Below are 18,792 nucleotides of genomic sequence, written 5' to 3'. Positions count from 1 at the left end.
CAGCCATCCAAAGTGCTAAAGTATGTGCAGGGCTGACAAAGCACATTTTGGCTGCTGAAGTGCAAACTTCATGCTAATCTGGCACTTATGGTTGTTTTTTTTCTTTAATCCTTGTGTGTGTGTGTTTTTTCTTTAATCCTTGTGTGTGTGTGTGTGTGTGTGTGTGTGTGTGTGTGTGTGTGTGTGTGTGTGTGTGTGTGTGTGTGTGTGTGTGTGTGTGTGTGTGTGTGTGTGTGTGTGTGTGTGTGTGTGTGTGTGTGGAGTACATTTTACATTTACATTTTAACAGTGATACGATACATGGACGGTATTGGTTAATTCTGGCGATAAAATCGATACTATTTAGCAAAAACATCTGTGTGAAACATGTAGATAGAGCAGGTTTTTTAAGGGAATCATAATAATAATTATTATATAACATAAACAGTGATTCTCTGGCATGGACGTTATATTTGAACACATTATGTACAAACTTGCACCTTGACATGAACACAGAGAATACACACATTTATCGATAGACCAAGTGTAGCGATATGGAATAGAAAAGTCATTAAACACCTCAGATTGGCTGATCTGAGCACGCGGGAGGGTTTTTAGGGTCCTGTGAGAATTTGGGCTAGTTGAAGACCAAGCGATGTAGACAAACCCTAGGTTTGTGTCAGGAGAATTAAGGAGAGTGATGAAGGACTTGCTTCAAGCATTCGTTTGCCCGGTTACGTTTTACAACAGCTGGATACTACTGTAGTCACAGTGTGTGACAGTGTGTGACAATGTGTTGTGAGTGCTTACTGAGGTCATGCCTGATCTTCCCCTGAGTTTGGTCTCCAGGGTGTCTCTGACAGTACACTAGGGATCCATAGCTCACATCCACACAACTTTGATTTCATTCTTACTTACAGACCTGGCTGTCACCATTGCCATGTCTGACCATACCTATAGTCTCTCGCGTAGCCAGACAGCTATTCCGCAAGCTCTGAATGGGTCTGAAATCTGAATGACACTACACTGACCTGCATGCAGATTCCAGAAGATGTCATCCGTTTGTCATTTCCGTTCGAATAATAAATTAACATCCGCTTGACTCAAGAGACTAGAAGACCAGGTGTACGTCAACGATTCTCAGCCCAAGGACCCCCTAGCTGAGAGAGAGAGAGAAGCAGGGACCCACTACCCCTAACCCTTTTGCTGAAAATAGCCAATCTACAAGCTGTGAGCTTGTAGATCTGCATTTTTCGGCTAATGGTTCCCCTCAGAATAGGGAGGCTAGGGTTCAAGTGGTTAATGTAAGAAGAAAGGTTTCTGTCACACAGATATTTGTAGTAACTCTGAGGACCCCCCAGGGGTCCCAGAGCCCCTGTTGAAGATCCCTGGACTAGACCATGCCTAGCTTCATAGGCCGGTTTGTATTTCATCAGCTCATGCTTGTCAGTATCATGAGCCGATGAAAATCCTTGGTGCACTTGCTTCGTCTGTCTAGTGCTAGGAATGTTTGCAATTTGTAGCACGTAATTGTCTCATTTGCGCTGTATTGAAGTGACCTCTGAACTTTGCACTTTGCAAGTCCTGCTGCATTAAGAACGTCTGCTTAGTGTAAATGCCTCAATTGTACACAGCAGTTCTCCCTGTTTGTTGCAAATATGGCAAATATTCCTGGCATTTGCTCGTACCTTGGACTTTTCTAAGTCGTTGTGAGTAGGACTTGTGTCGGCTTAATGCCTCAATTGTAATTGTGTTACTAGAATACAATTAGTCAGATAAATCTGTCTTCAATTTAATATCCAGCATAATAGAGTAAAGAGTAGAGTAAATGAAGTCTTATGTCTTAGAACAAAGTTTTAAAAGCCACTTGCAACAGCCACAGATGGTATGCTGCTTTGTGGCGTTTTTGCAAGAGGAACAAGCGTCCAGGTCCAAACAAGCCCCACAAAAGCGTCTATAATAGGTCCCATGACACACACAAACATACCTGGCCAAATACATAATGCATTGGTGGACATGCAACTACCAATGTTTACAGAAAAATAAGACCAAAAGGCGCTTTTGATAAGCAGCCATGCTGCTTTGGGACTAGAGAAGTTCCAATCGGGAACATCTCTGTGAATGATGTAATGGTCCTGCATTGCTGTGGTCTCCTCACAGAAGCTACCAGTATTCCTCCGAGGGCGTAGACATAAAATCATAACCACACTTATCTAGGTTGTAACATATGTGCAGTGTGCCTTTTCTTTTTCTTTCCCCCTCCACCCAACTCTTGCTTAATCCCACCAAATACCACAGGGAAATAACACATGGGGCAGAATAAATGTTACGTAAAGGTTGGGTAAGTGACATTTGTTGCTTAACCCATTTTGACCTGAGATCAGATTCTAAAAACTGATGTTTGAAAATGACAGTTTTCTGAAAAAGCTATGTTTCTATGTCAGTGGTTCTTTGATTTTTCAAAAATAGCAGACCTACAAAGCTCGTAGCGCTGTGAGCTTGTAGATCTGCTATTTTTCAATAGCTAAAAGCATGCTAACACCAAAACACCACAATGGATAAACAGAAATGTTTTTTTGTTGTTAAAAGGTTAAAGCACTACTATATTCTGATAGTAATCATTGTTAGAGCATGGGGTCTTCAAAAGCTTAGTTAAAATCTTACCCTAAAAGGAAGATAAGGTCCACACACAACCCTAACCCTGAAAAGGTTTACAGTTCCTTTACAACACCATGGACGTGACGTTTCGAGCCTCTTCATCAGACAGAATCTTACCCTACCTTTAGGTGAAAGCAGCAATGCCACAATATGTGACCAAATTTAACTGAGAGACTGCCATTGGATTTTTTTTTTAATCATAGCTTCAAATTGACATATTGGTTGTTGAATTTGACCCACCGGTTTTGGAGATATGGCTTATAGAGTAATGTCTTGCAGAATTACAGCGAGTTGAGAAAAGAGGCTTGAAAGGTTCACTACTGTGGTCTCTAACAATACACATAGCTACATGTTTAAGCATTTATTTCATATTTACATGTCAATTTCAGACACTTATTTCAGACATGCTCTAGTACAGGGGTGGGCAACTTTGACGATGGAGAGGGCCATTATATTTCCATACTCACTCCCTATAGGGCCATATATTTCTGTTGTAGCAAAAATAGCCGATCTACAAGCTCAAAACGCGTCGCACTGTGACACGTTTTGAGCTCGTATTCTTTGCTATATTCGAATTGAAATCTTGAATTATTTTTTGCAATTTTTGAATTGGAATCCTGAAAATTTACATTTTTATGTAATTTCAAATGCCTTTAATTATACTTGTGTTGAGCATTGAGCTACTAATTTAGACTGAAGTAATTAAAGCTGGTCATATTTGCATGTTGTGGAATTGTAAACAGCTGAAACCATCAGTATTCTGACATTAACCTGAGGGCCGCATTAAGTGAAGGTGTGGCCCCCGGGCCGCCAGTTGCCCACCCCTGCTCTAGTATGTGAAGAGTCTGCCTGTGCTATTAACTCATTTAGAAAAATGGTGAAAAGCTGGAATTTGCGCAATGGCAGTCTCTCAGTCAAATCTGGTCACATATACTGTACTGTTGATTTAGTCAACACTATGTTTAAATGTAAACTAGGCTAACATGAAGGCTCGCTGACAAACGTGTTTCTTTTTTAATTTGTTTTCCCCAAAGGGAATATCCACAGTTATACAGTACGCTTCTATAATTCAGGGTGATTTTAAACTACCGGTATAAAAAAAAAACATATTTTCTTTAGATGATGTTGTAACAGTGATAGAGGATAAACAGCCTAGTCTAATGCATGAGACAAAATGTGCTCTTGGGCATCACAACACAGTGATTTATTCATTGGACATTATTTGTGAAATGCAGCAGACAGTGACAGCTTTATATTATGATGATAATGATTGATATACCACAGCAGCATGCATATCTGTTCAGACGGTGCAAATGTGTGTAGCGGCATGTCTGGCTGATTTGTACAGGCGTGAATGTGTACAATTTCACATAGCCTACACAATGCACACACTACACCTGTCTAAGTTGACCATATGGGACTCCACCTTATGCCCTTATGGGGCTCCACATTGAAGCAGTAATTAAATAAATAATAATAATAAAAAAATGGAAACAGCCGATATATATATATATATATATATATATATATATATATATATACTTGCAACAGCCACTGCAATATTACTGCAATATTACATGAAAAAAATCCAGCTTTTTTCTTTTTTGATAATTACATTTGAAGACATTGTCCATTGTGCAACCTGGCATTCCTATTTTGGACCTGTCATTATTCTCAATGTGTCACATTGTGATGCGTTAGGGTACATGTATGTTTAGACATACTATTGGTCCGACTGTCATTAGACCGACCACCTACCTCAAACCCTAACCTAACCCTAACCGCAAGCACGGGAGCAGCGCATGTCCGACCGCATGTCCGACCGTTGTTTCCGCATGTCGGTCCGTTGGTGTGTCTAATCTGCATGTGCATCCCATGCGTTGTGCACTTGTAGACCGACAAATTCCGAACATGTTTGAATAGGGCTTTCTTTATCCATCGAAAACGTACTAGTGTTTGTTTGTTTTATTTATTTGCTTTTGCTTAAATGTTTAATGTTCTCGAATATAAACTTCTTGAATAAATCGAGTATAAAATGTTACACTTTTCTTCGTCTTCGTCCTCGTCTTTGTCTTCTTCGTCTTCTTATTTTTTTAGAATATAGCAATCAAAACATTGGTCTCTCACTAGGCGTGGATGGGTGCCAACATGTGGCGGTGGTCGGGGCTGTGGTCATGGAGTTCGTTTGGATTGTCAGATAGCATCTGACGGGTCATCAGAGTATTCAAACGTGTCCCGTAATGAGACAGGAACGTGCTCTTGATGCCAGATAGTGTCTGGAACGTTTACAAACAACTTATCTGTCCCTGCAGGAATGCTCCCTATATGCCTCTATCTATCCTGAATGGCTGCTTGTCTGTGCCCCACTGTGAAATGTTTAACCACTTCAAGACCTTAGGTTAAAGTGGCTTTATTTCCAGTGGTGTTAAGTACATTTACTTAGGTACTGCACTTAATATAATACTGAAGTATGTTGTTTACATTACTTGAGTATTTCCATTATTCTTTTATTTACACTGTGGAAATACGATTGGAAATGTGCCATTCATAAGGGGTACTTTTACCTTGGTATTATACATATTTTAACTCTAATGCTTTTGTAGTTTCCTCAAATCACTCGGTACAATTACATTTTGAATGCAGGCCTTTTACTTTAAACAGAGTATGTGACACCGACGTACGATCTGTGAGCTTGGAGATCGGCTGTTTTTGGCCGCGGGATACAGGTGTGCGCAACAAAGTACAAGCCTTCAGAACTTGTCTTTAGTGTTTCAATGAATGGAATACTTTGCCCAGTAATTTAGCCATGACGTCTGGCTCCCATGCAGCCCTGCACTGTCTGCCTGCCATTTGAAAGGTTTGGAATGCGAGTGATGGGACTGTGGCCTCAAATGGTCCAGGTGATTGTTATGTTTTTGTTTGTTTTTTGGGGGGGGGGGGGGCGCATGTCTTTAATAAACGTGAAGGAACAAGCAGAGACATGGTCTTCAATGGCAGCCTCTGCTTGAGCCAAACCTTCTAATAAACACTAGTCTGTAGGCTCACTTCATTTGTTGTTGTGAGGCATATCTTGTGTGTGGTACCAAAGCAGGCTAAACGACACCACCTGGGGGTAAAAAGCTTCTCTCGCCATGCAATACCACACCAGCATTGGACCAATTCAGCTGATCTGCATGCCATCTCTAGTATGCCATGGCCCTGGTGCATTGAATTCATGCAATAATAAATTAATACATCAATATATACTACATTTATGTCTGCAATATGCAGAATGTGATGTTTTGACAGCTGTCCCCTTTGGTGCTTCAAATGGAAACCAGAAGAGTGTGCATGTGTGTGTGTCAGGGGGTCATTGCCATGACTCTGAGAATGTTCAATTGGAACCAAATGGACCCCGTTGTACAATCTCAGAGTTAAGGGGGTCCTTGCAAATAAAACATTTGTGAACTAGTGGACTCCTAAATATGCCCTATAGCGTCATATGATCAAAATAAGAACATTAATAATGGCGAGTGTGAAAACACTTTGCCACAGACAAGACCAAGTATTTGCCACGGACACATTGATGACCCCTGGTGTGTGTGTGTGTGTGTGTGTGTGTGTGTGTGTGTGTGTGTGTGTGTGTGTGTGTGTGTGTGTGTGTGTGTGTGTGTGTGTGTGTGTGTGTGTGTGTGTGTGTGTGTGTGTGTGTGTGTGTGTGTGTGTGTGTGTGTGTGTGTGTGTGTGTGTGTGTGTGTGTGTGTGTGTGTGTGTGTGTGTGTGTGTGTGTGTGTGTGTGTGTGTGCGTGCGTGCGTGCGTGCGTGCGTGCGTGCGTGCGCGCGCGCGCACGCGGTCAATTTTCGGACTAGTCGAGCCTATTGTCTTTTCCTCCCGTTTGGGAAAGTAAGCAGAATGTTTTGTAGGTTGGGGTTGCATCAGCACGGTGACACACAGACATGGCGGGACACAACAATGCGCTGTCCACGGCCCTTTGTTCCAGGGACTAAAAGGCCTCACAAACTCTCAGAGACAATAACAATGCATGTACCACCGTGGAGCGGAGAGAGCATGGTGGGAGGAGGGCACTGCATGGGACAGGGGAAGGTGAGCTAGTGCAGTGGTTCTCAAAGTGGGGTGACGTCCGGGGGAGCGGGATTCCACAGGGTCCCCAGGGACATATATAGCTGTAGCCCCACACTCATTTCTACCACTTTATTATATATATATATATATGACTTGAATTTTCTTTTAGAACCCACTGCTCTAGTGTAGTGGGACGAAACTATTGGTTATTTCCCTATCGATCATCGCTGTTGATTACTTTTCAGATGAATTGAATAATTGACTCCCCACGTTTTTTCATTAAATAAATTAGTTAATATAAACAAGATCAAATAAATAGCCAATCTACAAGGCGCTGTGAGCTTTGTGCTCACAAAGAGCACATGACGTGCCCAAAACAGGGATCGAATATGAAATGGGTCGTATTAAATTGTTGATTATTCTTTTTTTCATATTTGGCTATTTGTTGGATTAACTGTTGCACCCTAGAGGCCATGCTCGCATTGTTAAAACCATGTGACTCCCAGAAAGGCTCTCTTGTCCCCAAGCAGAGTTCAAGGTTTGTGTCTTTCTCCTCATGTATACAGCCTATACTAGTCACTGGCTGTCTCCTGCATTTATGGCACTCTGGCTTTATGGTGAGGTATGACTGACACATTGCACATGATGTGGCGTCATAATGTGGATGGCTTTTCAGTGGCATTTGCTTTCATGTGTGGAGCCTTGTTTTCCCAAACTGGGAAGTTGGGAGGTAGCCTAGCATTTTGACCCATTAAACTGAACACGGGAAGCATAGGCCTATGTGTCATTTGAGATTTTAGCTATATAGATATTATAGCAACATTAGTTTTTCATAAAACTGGTAGGAACAGTGGTCTAGAATAGAACAGTGGTTCTCCAAAGTAGCAGGTCTACAAGCTCCCAGTCACTTTGTGCTGCACTGTTATTTATTTTTTTAACAACGGTGCTATCCCTAAATCCTGAGTCCATTTAGTTGCAATATCCCCAATCTTCTTCTTCTTCGTCTCAAATGAGTTTGAACTTTGGATTTCACAACGATGATGATTAACCCAAATTAGTTTGGCTCATAATACAAAAGAAAAAAAAAAAGAAGCTCATAAGGTTAATTTGTAGCTTCAAAATGTACATGTGTAGGCACATGCTGTTCAGAATCACAGCCAAAAGCATTTTACAGCTTTTTTTGCAGGATGTTATGAAATGCTGCCCAGAGCTCAGCATGCCACGCTTATGCAGCCAGGTGAAACTCACTAGTACATTGTTGGCTTAACAGGGAGCAGATAAATGGCTTGGGGAAAAAGCTAAAAGAATAATAAAAATGGGACATTGAACACAACAGGAAATAGGATGTGTTTTGTTCCAGTGTAAATAATGTAACACAGTTGAGATATTGCACAGTAGTGTAGGAGCAATTTGTCAGGTTGTGTTTTGTCTGAGATATAGTATTCAATACAAAGGGCCTTTTTTCTATGCCTGCTTGACCCATTTTGGGCGGGAACCCCTTTTGGTTTTAAACATTGTTATAATTTAGCTATTGAAAAAAATATAATATATATATATATAAAATAGCGCCACCGAGTGGCGCGCTACGAGCTTGTAGGTCTGCAATTTTTTTAAATATCGTGGAAATATTTATTTCATAAAACTGGAGGATTGGGAAGAAACATTTAAAATTTCGAGGTCAGGCCTAAATGGGTTTAGGAATTGCAAGTTAATGGTTTGTTTCGTTAAGTAAACCCATTGCGAGAGGAGATTGATTGTCCAATTATTTGAGACACACACACACACACACACACACACACATGCATTAGGAGCTTTGTGCAGCCAAAACTACACAATAATTTATTAGAGGTTCTCAAAATTATCAGAAAGCTCACAGCGTGGCACAAAGCATGCTTGTACATTTTATGAACCTTTTTCAACAAATCTTCTCTTCTGGGGGTCCATGCCACAAAACATTTTCAGGTGGGGGGCTCCGTAACGTAGCGACACAGCCAAATATATATGAATTTGGAGGTTCTTGGCGCGAAAAAGCGCAAAAGTACTGATTTAGAAGGCATTTGTAGAATCAGCCTCAGGTCTTAAAGGAGCATTCAGTGATTTGGGTGATTTGGAAAAACCCCCGGTCAGCCCCGATAACAAGATGTGCACATGCACGCACTACAGTGGGGGGACACGCAACAGGCCAACAGCACACACACCAAGGCCCGGCGCCGCTCGATCATGATTGGTGGAAGGCCCCTCTATCCTCATTGGATGAAGGCTTTGCCACCCAGCCAAAAACTAAAGCTAAGGTGTTTTGACCCCCAGGGGTTAACTGGGGACAGGGAGGAACACTCTATAGTAGGGAGGATTATCACAACAAAACCAAAAAAAAAAACTTGAATGAAGTGAAATCACTGAATATACCTTTTAACACATTGATTGCTAACTTTTGAAATTCTACTCAGGATTGCTTCTGCTAAGCGATTAACATTGGACTTTTTAACTTTTTAGGGGCCCACAGCGAGGGGCCTCTTATAGCACATCGCACATTGCATAAATCAAAAGGAAGCCAAACTAGTCCACTTCAATTTAAAAAAAAAAATATGATTCTACCATCTTCCATTCTGGAGATATTGACCTTTTTCTAAAACCTGCTTTTCACTGCACGCTGCTCTTTTGAAAAAACAGCAGAGATATGGAAGGTTGAAGTTGACAGACATTGACAGACAGATATAAAAATGAACACAAATAATATCATATACATACTACACACTGAATGAAAGCCCTGAATGTCTACTTTTAGGAGGAAAACAAATACACATGGTCCCATGTATAGTTTGTCAGTAATTGGCTGTTGAATGCAGCTTGCGCCCACCAGAGAGGATTTCAGAAAATGCATGGACCTGAAGAACCATTATTCACAAAATAAGGCCTATAGCGACATGTACATACTATATACCGTATGAAACAGAAGACTCTCTGCTTTCATAAGAAAAATACTTCTACTGTAATAATAATACAAATCACACCCCTGTGAAGTGAGCAGTGCAATGTTGCACAACATTGCACTGCTCACTTCACATGGGTGTGATTTTTATTATTATTACAGTAGAAGTATTTTTCTTATGAAAGCAGAGAGTCTTCTGTTTCATACGGTATATAGTATGTACATGTCGCTATAGGCCTTATTTTGTGAATAATGGTTCTTCAGGTCCATGCATTTTCTGAAATCCTCAGAGTATTTTAGACAAGACAAGGAACTGACAACTAAATATTCACAAAATAAGGCCTATACATACTATATACCGTATGAAACAGAAGACTCTCTGCTTTCATAAGAAAAATACTTCTACTGTAATAATAATGAAAATCACACCCCTGTGAAGTGAGCAGTGCAATGTTGCACTGCTCACTTCACAACATTGCACTGCTCACTTCACATGGGTGTGATTTTTATTATTATTACAGTATTAGTTTTTTTCTTATGAAAGCAGAGAGTCTTCTGTTTCATACGGTATATAGTATGTACATGTCGCTATATGCCTTATTTTGTGAATAATAGTTCTATAGGTCCATGCTTTCTCTAATCAGACCAGTGTGTGTCCAGTGGAAACCTCGTATGAATCTGATCTCAGGTCAGAATGGGCTAAAGTTCTCTCTGAAAAAGAGAATTTTATAAATGAAATGGATTCAATAGTCTAGTATTGACAAACAGTATATGGGATATGTGTATTTTATTTGTTTTCCTCCTAAAATTAGACATTTAGGGCTTTCATTCAGTGTGTAGTATGTATATGATAATTTATTTATGTTTATATCTGCCTGTCATGATAACGTCATGATGATGATGATTCTATGCACATATGTGATCATTGTCTCAGTAAACAAAATCAACAGATCGTTTGATAGCATAACAGTGACTTGAGAGGTTGACATGTCTGGACATGAACCACAGGAGCGACTCAACTCGCAGTGGGGGGGGGGGGGTTCCACGACATGTCTGGACATGAACCACAGGAGCGATAAGCGTAGCCCGGCTGGCTGTGATTTCGACAAAATGACAGACAACACGATGGCTTCCGCAGCTTAGGATTGTATTAGTTATCCATTACAAACGGGTCGATTACGTCCCAGACGCCTTATCACTGCAATTGGCTGGCGAAGGCGCTATGGCGATTATGGTGATCAACTGCCGAGAATCTTTTTTCCGAGAATGAGAGTAGCATTGCAAACTGCAAAACGATCGATCGCAACTCGCAGTGTGGGGGGGGTTCCACGGTGTGATATCTGCTAGCCTAGTATACTGCTTCTTTGTCCAAACATGGCTGACGCGACGGCGAAAAAAAGACAGTTGGTCAGATGTATACTGCTTCTCCTATGGCGGTCCTTCGAGAATACGTCATTCGTTTCGCGTATACCTGTCCGTGTGCGTGAAATGGCGATCGACCGTTGGAGATTATTCTTGGTTTATATACGGGTTTATATTTCCGAGAATGAGGCGGCAGACCGGTGAGTTGTCGTTGGAAAGAATTAGAGAGGGCTGTGTCGAGTGGATCTGTGTGAATGAGTGGGGGGGGGGGAGAAACTGTAATGCGATGGAGAGATGCCTCGGGAGAAACCATGTAGAAACAGGAGGGGAAGGGTAATCGAGTGTATTCACAAATTTCACACACACTAGAAAATGGGTAGCTCCATTTTAGATCCCCTGATCTGCGTTGGTCTATGCCGTGTGCAGGACGGCGATGCCGCCTCCCCAGTACGTCGTAATGGATACGGCATGCCTGGAATGTGGTTAGACCAGGCCTCTTTTCAGGAGGTGGGGGGCTTTAAACTCCCGGATCTCACAGCGGATCTTTCTGGAGATGATCAGTGTTACATTATGTGTTGTCCGGGCGTCAGAGAAGTTGATGTACAGTATACAGTAAAAACACCAATAAAACGCTTTAGAGCGTGATGCGCAGACGGCGCTCGAGATTAATAAAACGCTTTAGAGCGTTTTGCGCAATCGATGAGTTAATGGGCCAATTGTTATCCTTGTCTCCTGTCTCTCTGCAGTTACCTGGCTGACCAGTGCTGGAATGGCGGATGCATCTATCTGATCATGCTGCGGCGGATCAAGCGAAAAGCCCCTCTCCCTCCTCCGTGCAACGGAAACTCCTCCCCCTCCGCTGCCATCGGAGGCGGGATCACGTCGGGCGGCGGCCAGGAGGTCGAGCCCCGCGGGAGCGCCGCGGAGCCGCCCGGCAGCCCGCTGCGGAACGGCAACAAGCGCACGCGCAAGTTCGGCGTGATCTCGCGATCGTCGCTGAACCGTGACGGCAACGTCAGCAAAGACGGAAGCCGCGACTCGGACCTGGAGAATGGTTGCCACGTTGACGGTAGGCCTGATGTTTGAGATAATCTTAATTGTTTCATGCATGACGTTGCTGTCGGGCGGAAACCGCCAATTTCTGCGCAGCCTAACACACACACACACACACACACACACACACACACACACACACACACACACATTAACTGTATATATGATGATTTCGGGTGTGACAGTACAGTACAGTACAGTACTACAGTAGAGGGACCCCCTGGGAACCCCCCCACGGTAACTGTCATTTCTCAACCGTTTCGCATGCGGGGCGGATCGCCGGGGTTCCGGGGACCCCCCGGGGACCCCCACACGGGGCGGCTCGCCGGAACCGGGCCGGCACCCTGGGCGCGTTCCTGTGGGTCTGAAAGTTTTGCGGACCCACTGGGGACACCCACACGGAGTTGCACCACTTACTTCACACGGGTGTGATTTTTTTTTTTTAAACATTTTGAGAGTATAAAATCATGTTTATGGCCTATTTTGACCATGGTACATGGGTGTGTAGTAATGTCTTTGTGTATTTAAGTTATTACTATTTTTAGTAATATTTTCACCGGGCATTTATTTGTCTTTTGTTGTTCTAAAATGCCCAATTAAATCGTTATTTGCAATTCTTTATATAACAACTCATCAAGTATGGTGACTCTCCTATAGGTGACAGTTCTCCCTCTGTGTCCATGGACATGGAGAACGGCCCGCCTCCGGAGGAGGAGGAGGAGGAGGAGCCTAGCTGCAGGCTCCTCCCACATGCCGCAGCATCGGCACCTCGTGTGAAAGCTGCTACTCCTCCCCCTCATCATCATCACCATCACCACCATCACCACCTTCATAACGGAGGCATGGCCACCTTGCCCACCAGGTCTCACGGTCGCCTCGCCGAATGCAAAACAGAGTCCATCAGCAGCGAACCATCAAGCCAGGTGAGACCATATTTATGGACAAAACCCAACGTCGCAACAGCGGAAATAGCAACATCTGCCACAGTGCTCCGCTCTTACAACTTATAGGGTTTGGATCAGGAACCGGAGGAATAATATTAATAATAATAGTAATGCATCCAATTTATATGCTCACTTTATGCACGCACACACACGCCTCCTGTGCTCTAAGTGACTGGAGTCTCATTTCTCTCCAAAAGCCCTTGAATATGATGGAATATGATTAAAGATTATTGTGATTATGGTAATATCGCATTTCATATCACACACACCATACCTGTAACTTTTAATTTTTGACAGGGGTTGGTGTGTGCCGGACAGTTGGTCCTTGCGGGCCGCCTATTGGGAAACCCTGAAAGGATCCCAACCTACTCACTACGTGTTACAAGCTTTACACTAACATTAACTTCATAGGAGAGCTGTCTGGCACTTAGACACATACGTTTTCTTCTTCGGTAACGGAGTGCAGCGGACGTGCCTGCCTGCTCTCCCAGTGTTTTCTGTCTCAGTCTCGACTCGGTCTCACCTCCCGTCGGTCTCGACTCGGACTCAAACCCCTCGGACTTGACTTGGACTCGCTTTAGGTGGACTCGACTACAACACCAGGTCTACGCATAGTTTCTGTGTGGTTAGGTTTAAGGTCAAAGTTAGGGCTAGGCATAGTTTTATCCCACGTTTTTGCAACCCATTTTTTCACCCAGTGTCAATTATCCAATGTAATCCTGGGCACTTACACTTCCTCTGCCAACCTGGGGGGGCAGCGGACTGACCTCATGCTTCCTTCTATGCATGAAGAGTCCAAGCTGCTTCTTTTCACCTGACAGGGCAGCTTCCCCGGTTGGATGTAGCGCATGGAACTTCCACGGTGGAAGGAACACGTTATTCCAACCAGTTTCTTTCCCCTCCATCAGGTGCCCCAGCTGGCCAGGGGGAGGTCGTTTAGAGACCAGGATTACTGCATGTTTTTTGTGAAGGTATCTACCCTATAGGGGACACGGGGAGAACATGCAAACTCCACACAGAAAGGCCCTTTCGCCACCCCGCCTCTGGTATGGGCACTGAGGAGAGAACACGCCCCCAGCGGGAATCAAACCCAGGACCTTCTAGCTGCTGTGAGGCGACAGCACCGTGCCACATAATTAGGTTCGGTTGGGCATAGTGCTTGTGAGGTCAGGGTTAAGGTTATGCACATAGTGCTTGTGAGGTCTGGGTTAAGGTTAGGCATTGTGTTTGTCAGGTTAGGGTTAGGATTAAGGTTAGTTTTCGGCATAGTTCTTTTTATGTTAAAGGTTAGGGTTTAGGCGGCACCTGGGCGACACACCAAAGTCTCCCGCAACTGCACATTCATTTGTGTTCTTGCCATGAAAAAGCTTGAGAGAAACTGCTTTACTGAGCTTTCACGTGGTTGTTAGCGGTTGGATCCCCCCACCCCCCTGTCCTCCATCACATCTCCCATGGGAAGGAAAATGAACAGAGGCCACTAAAAGGCGATGTGAACACAATGAATCATCGTCATCTTTGTGCTTTCATCGTCTAACCGTCTATCAGCAAGTCCAGCATTTAACAGCCTGACAGTCAGTCACCCAGACGCACTATAATCTGTGTGTAATCCTCTTTACGCTGCATGGCTCTCCATGCAGCGCTGATGTAACACACTCTTCATGCTCCTTCACGTCCACAACGTGTAACCCAAGACTCTACCTGCAAAGTGTTACTATCATGGGAGAAACCTTGTATCTCCATATTTCTGATGTTTTTTTTTCTTCTCATAAATTAATGCCCTACTTCTTCATACAAAAGTATGGCACAAAAGTAATGAAAATAGCAGAACTTCAAGCTGAAGTATTTTTTTTAAATCAAAATGTAACGATTTTGGACATACAGGGTTTCTAGCCAACAGCTTTCTCGGTTAGCTACAAACACATTAAAACACATTTGGAATAGAAAAATATATAAAACAGAGGGGGTAACATTTTCTTAACTAACCCATGTACAATTGTCCGTAGAGCCAACTCACATTTCAGATCGCATTGATTGACTTGATATAAACTGACACCAGTTAATATCAATAGAATAAATAGAAATACGGTAGAAGGAAAAGATAAGTACAGGATCTTATTTTTGTTTTTATACGGCTTATCTTAGAATGTCCCAAATTAATTTAACAAATGTCATGCACAATTTGTATGTATTGTGCTTTACCTTTACATTAAATTGGACTATATTTCAGAATTGAATTATCGATTGCCAATAGAGTACCAAAGACCTCACTTTTTCATCCCCTGGTTCATGGAACTAATGTCTCTGTGTGGAGAATAACATTGGGTCATCTTAAAATGGTCTCAAAGCATTGTGCTCCAAAAATCAACACATTTGACACAACACATTGATACAGTCTGTTTCTGGCAAAGATTTTATTAATTCGGTGGCAGCAACATTAGCGTTTTCTCACCGACAGGATCAGCCTAGTTGACACTCCGCCAGCAGTCCGGGCCACACCCCAGCACCCCCCCCCCCTCCCCCCCCCCACACACACACACACACACACACACACACACACACACACACACAGCAAATCTACGCCTGGATACATCTGTAGTGGTGCGGATTCATTCATAGACTAGAAAAAGTGCCCTTCCGGGCACAGGTCTCCACCAGGTTATCCACAGATCCGTGCAGTTAGAGGTAAAAACACTTTTCGGCCAGTTATAGCGCCACCTTGAGGCTGAGTTGAAATTGTTCATGTGGCATTTTGTCCTCGGCCTAGTGGGAATGTGGGTGCACAATTTCACGGAAATCACGCGATGTGTTCATGATTTGCAGCATTTTGTTTGAAACTGAGCACTCCTGTGAACTTTGGAAGCCAATCTTAACCAATCAGGATGGAGTCTGATAAATCTGAAAGACCCTTTTCGTTGAATGGCTCTAGAGAGACTGTGTACCAATTTGCGTGATGTTTGGACAAAATCTGTAGGTGTACTGTGCAAAAACTTGTTTTGCACAAAGCGGCCTCCTGGTGGCGCTATAACAGGCCGTTCTGGAAAGTTTGGGGCAGAGGTTCATCGTTGGCATCCAGGGAGTGTGTGTGCAAAATATGGCATCGACCGGGTTAACGGTGGCCGAGATTAGCTGTTCACGGACACACGGACACACGGACACACACACGGACACACGGACACACGGACGGACACGCGGACGGACGGAGTGCAAAACATACTCTCCCCACATGCCTTCGGCCTGGTGGAGACAATGAAGCAACAGCAGTAATTACCGGCTGGCGTTAGCAGCAGGTGTGGTTGAGGACGGGGGTTAATCCCAGGGGAACAACTTTGAGCTGAAACGGGGTAGTGTGTGAAACAATGTATTTTCTTTGTCCAGTGAACATGATAGTAGTCATAGTAGTCGGTACAGAACAGGTCCCACAGCTGTCACACCGACACTACAGTAACGTGTCCTGACAGGGTCACCGTGAAGGAACACATTTAAAGCCGCAATCCGGTTGTAAAAAGTTGTTTACGTGATATTTTCTTTGGTTAAAACAAAAAGTTGTTCCTCCGCTTTTTTTGTGTGTGTGTTAAAAAGTTGAAGCTCTGCGTGCAGTACGTCAGTAATCACTGCTATAGAGTGTTTGTTAACCCATTCAAACAACTGTCATTTATTTTAGTTTTTTTTGCGTTGGCTATTCAAAAATAGAAGATTTACAAGGCGCGTCACAGCTTGTACATCTGCTATTTTTGAGGGGCACTAGCCCCTCCTATACAGGTTTAATGTTTGTTTTTCCTTAGACAAACATTAAAAACGCCATTAACAATGAACAGAGTTTATTAATGTTTGTTTTGTCCTCGATGTTGTAAGATGATAAGAGCGCCCCTCACTTCACACGGGTGTGATTTTTTTTTAAATCCGATGTACAAGCTCTCTTCTCTCTTCGGTTCTCTCTTCTGATTGGATTGGAGCTCCAGGCAGGAACACCTACTCGTTGACAGGCCGTACTGCCCGAAGCCCATGAGCCCAATATCTCCCCATGCAGTGCATGGTACACAAGTACTGTACTTAAGTACAATTTTGAGGTATTTGTACTTTACTTGAGTATGTCAAATTCTCAGTACTTTTACTTCTCCTCCACTACATATCAGAGGCAAATATTTTACTTTTACTCCACTGCATTTATTTGATAACTTTAGTTACTTTGTAGATTTTGATTAGTATTACAAAACATACGTTGACCACATTAACCCTGTATACATTTTGGCCATTTGAAAAAAGCAGATCTACAGCCGGCTCACAATGCGTCGCGAAGCTCAAGTAAAACATTTGAGTACTTTTTCCACCGCTGTGCCCATGCCAACGGGGATTCCCTCTTGAGAGAGCCGTGTGTGAACCCGGAGAGGACACAACGTCCCGATTGCATGTTTTTTTTGTGGCTTTTCGCCTTAATTTTTTATATGTTTTATGGAGGGACGGACAGTAGGCTGACAGGAACTGGGGAGAGAGATGGGGGGAAGACATGCAGTAAAGGTGGTCGGGATCGGGAGTCGAACCCGTGGCACACTGCCAGACTGGATTACCAGCCAAGGTGCCTGGACCGCTGAGCCACGGCCCAGGCCCAATTACAGTTTTGCTAGATGAATAATGTTTTATTTAAATAACGGGTCCAGACACTGCAATGGTAAATTAATGCACAGTTTATTCTAGATTATTATCTGAGTTGAGCCACAGGAAAGATCAATGTGACTGATATATAGAGCTCTCTATCTGTCTGAACTTGACTGACTCAAATGGCAGGTGTGGGGAACTCTGCAGGTGGTTGTGGTGACTTAGTCTCATTGGGTCCACTGGCAGAGCCTGACCAGAGCCTTTTGTGGCAGTTCTGGAAAACGGTCTATCCGTCTACCAACTTGGTGGTGTGGAACGCATGCGTCAATTTGAAGTCAGTGGGATGAACGGTTCTCGAGTTATGTTGATTAGACGTACACTCTCTCACACACACACACACACACGCACACACGCACACACACTGTCCCCTGTCGTCTGTGGAGCCGTTCCCGCCAGACATATTGTCTGTGTCAGAAGCAGCCGTCAGCAGAGACACACGCCCAGACAAGCTCCAAGCTCGGATCATCATTCAACTTGTCAGCGGTGGCTAACGTACTCCTCAATACCTAAATACTTTAATTACATAAACCAGTGCACAGTTGTACTCAAAACCCTTATTCAGTCCCCGCAGCAAGTTACGTTTAACAAACTGTCGGCTATGAAAGACAAACCAGAACATTTTAAATAGCTCAACACAACTAATATTACAAAGTGGTTTTGCCACATTCAACACAAAAAATATGTTAAGCGATAAGACAGGGCCAAACAATAAGAAAAATCACACATGTGTGAACTGAGCGGTGGAGGCTGCTCAACAATACCGCTGGCTGCGGCTGCAGTTCTAGTTTTTATGCTCGGTGTGAATGACCCTTTTGGGCTGCTCAACACTGCCACGGTAGGTCACCCAGCGGTATTGCAGCTGTTTGTACCCCAAAGAGACCCCAAACAGACCTGCTTATTGTGCATATTTCTTATTGCTGCATTCCTTGGCCCCTTATCACTGCCTTCAGCTATATATATATTTTTTTTTTTTCACGTACAAAGTGACAGATGTGTTCCGCATCGAGTCAAGGCACATGTGTACTGTAAATAGGTTCCATGGCTTTTGGCCAAACGAAGTTATCGCTGCTTGCAGCTATATTTATTTTACACATTTTCACGTACTTCTCTTCAACTGCGATTTCACATGATGGTCTATATACTGTGTGTAG

At 43.3% G+C, this 18,792-nt stretch overlaps 1 protein-coding gene across 1 annotated transcript in view; it reads left to right on the top strand.

Annotated features, from left to right (window-relative positions):
• pdzd2 (PDZ domain containing 2) overlaps positions 1–18,792 on the top strand; it is a 118,539-nt gene that overhangs the window by 22,530 nt on the left and 77,217 nt on the right. Inside the window, exons 4-5 of the mRNA XM_083783381.1 lie at positions 11,738–12,060; positions 12,702–12,967. Of these exons, the coding sequence (XP_083639507.1) occupies positions 11,738–12,060; positions 12,702–12,967 (589 nt within the window). The remainder of the gene's footprint in view (positions 1–11,737; positions 12,061–12,701; positions 12,968–18,792) is intronic.

The sequence above is a fragment of the Protomyctophum parallelum genome, assembly GCF_964188405.1.
Source record: "Protomyctophum parallelum genome assembly, chromosome: 15".
Lineage (NCBI taxonomy): Eukaryota > Metazoa > Chordata > Actinopteri > Myctophiformes > Myctophidae > Protomyctophum > Protomyctophum parallelum.
This window is presented reverse-complemented; position numbering and strand designations above follow the sequence as displayed.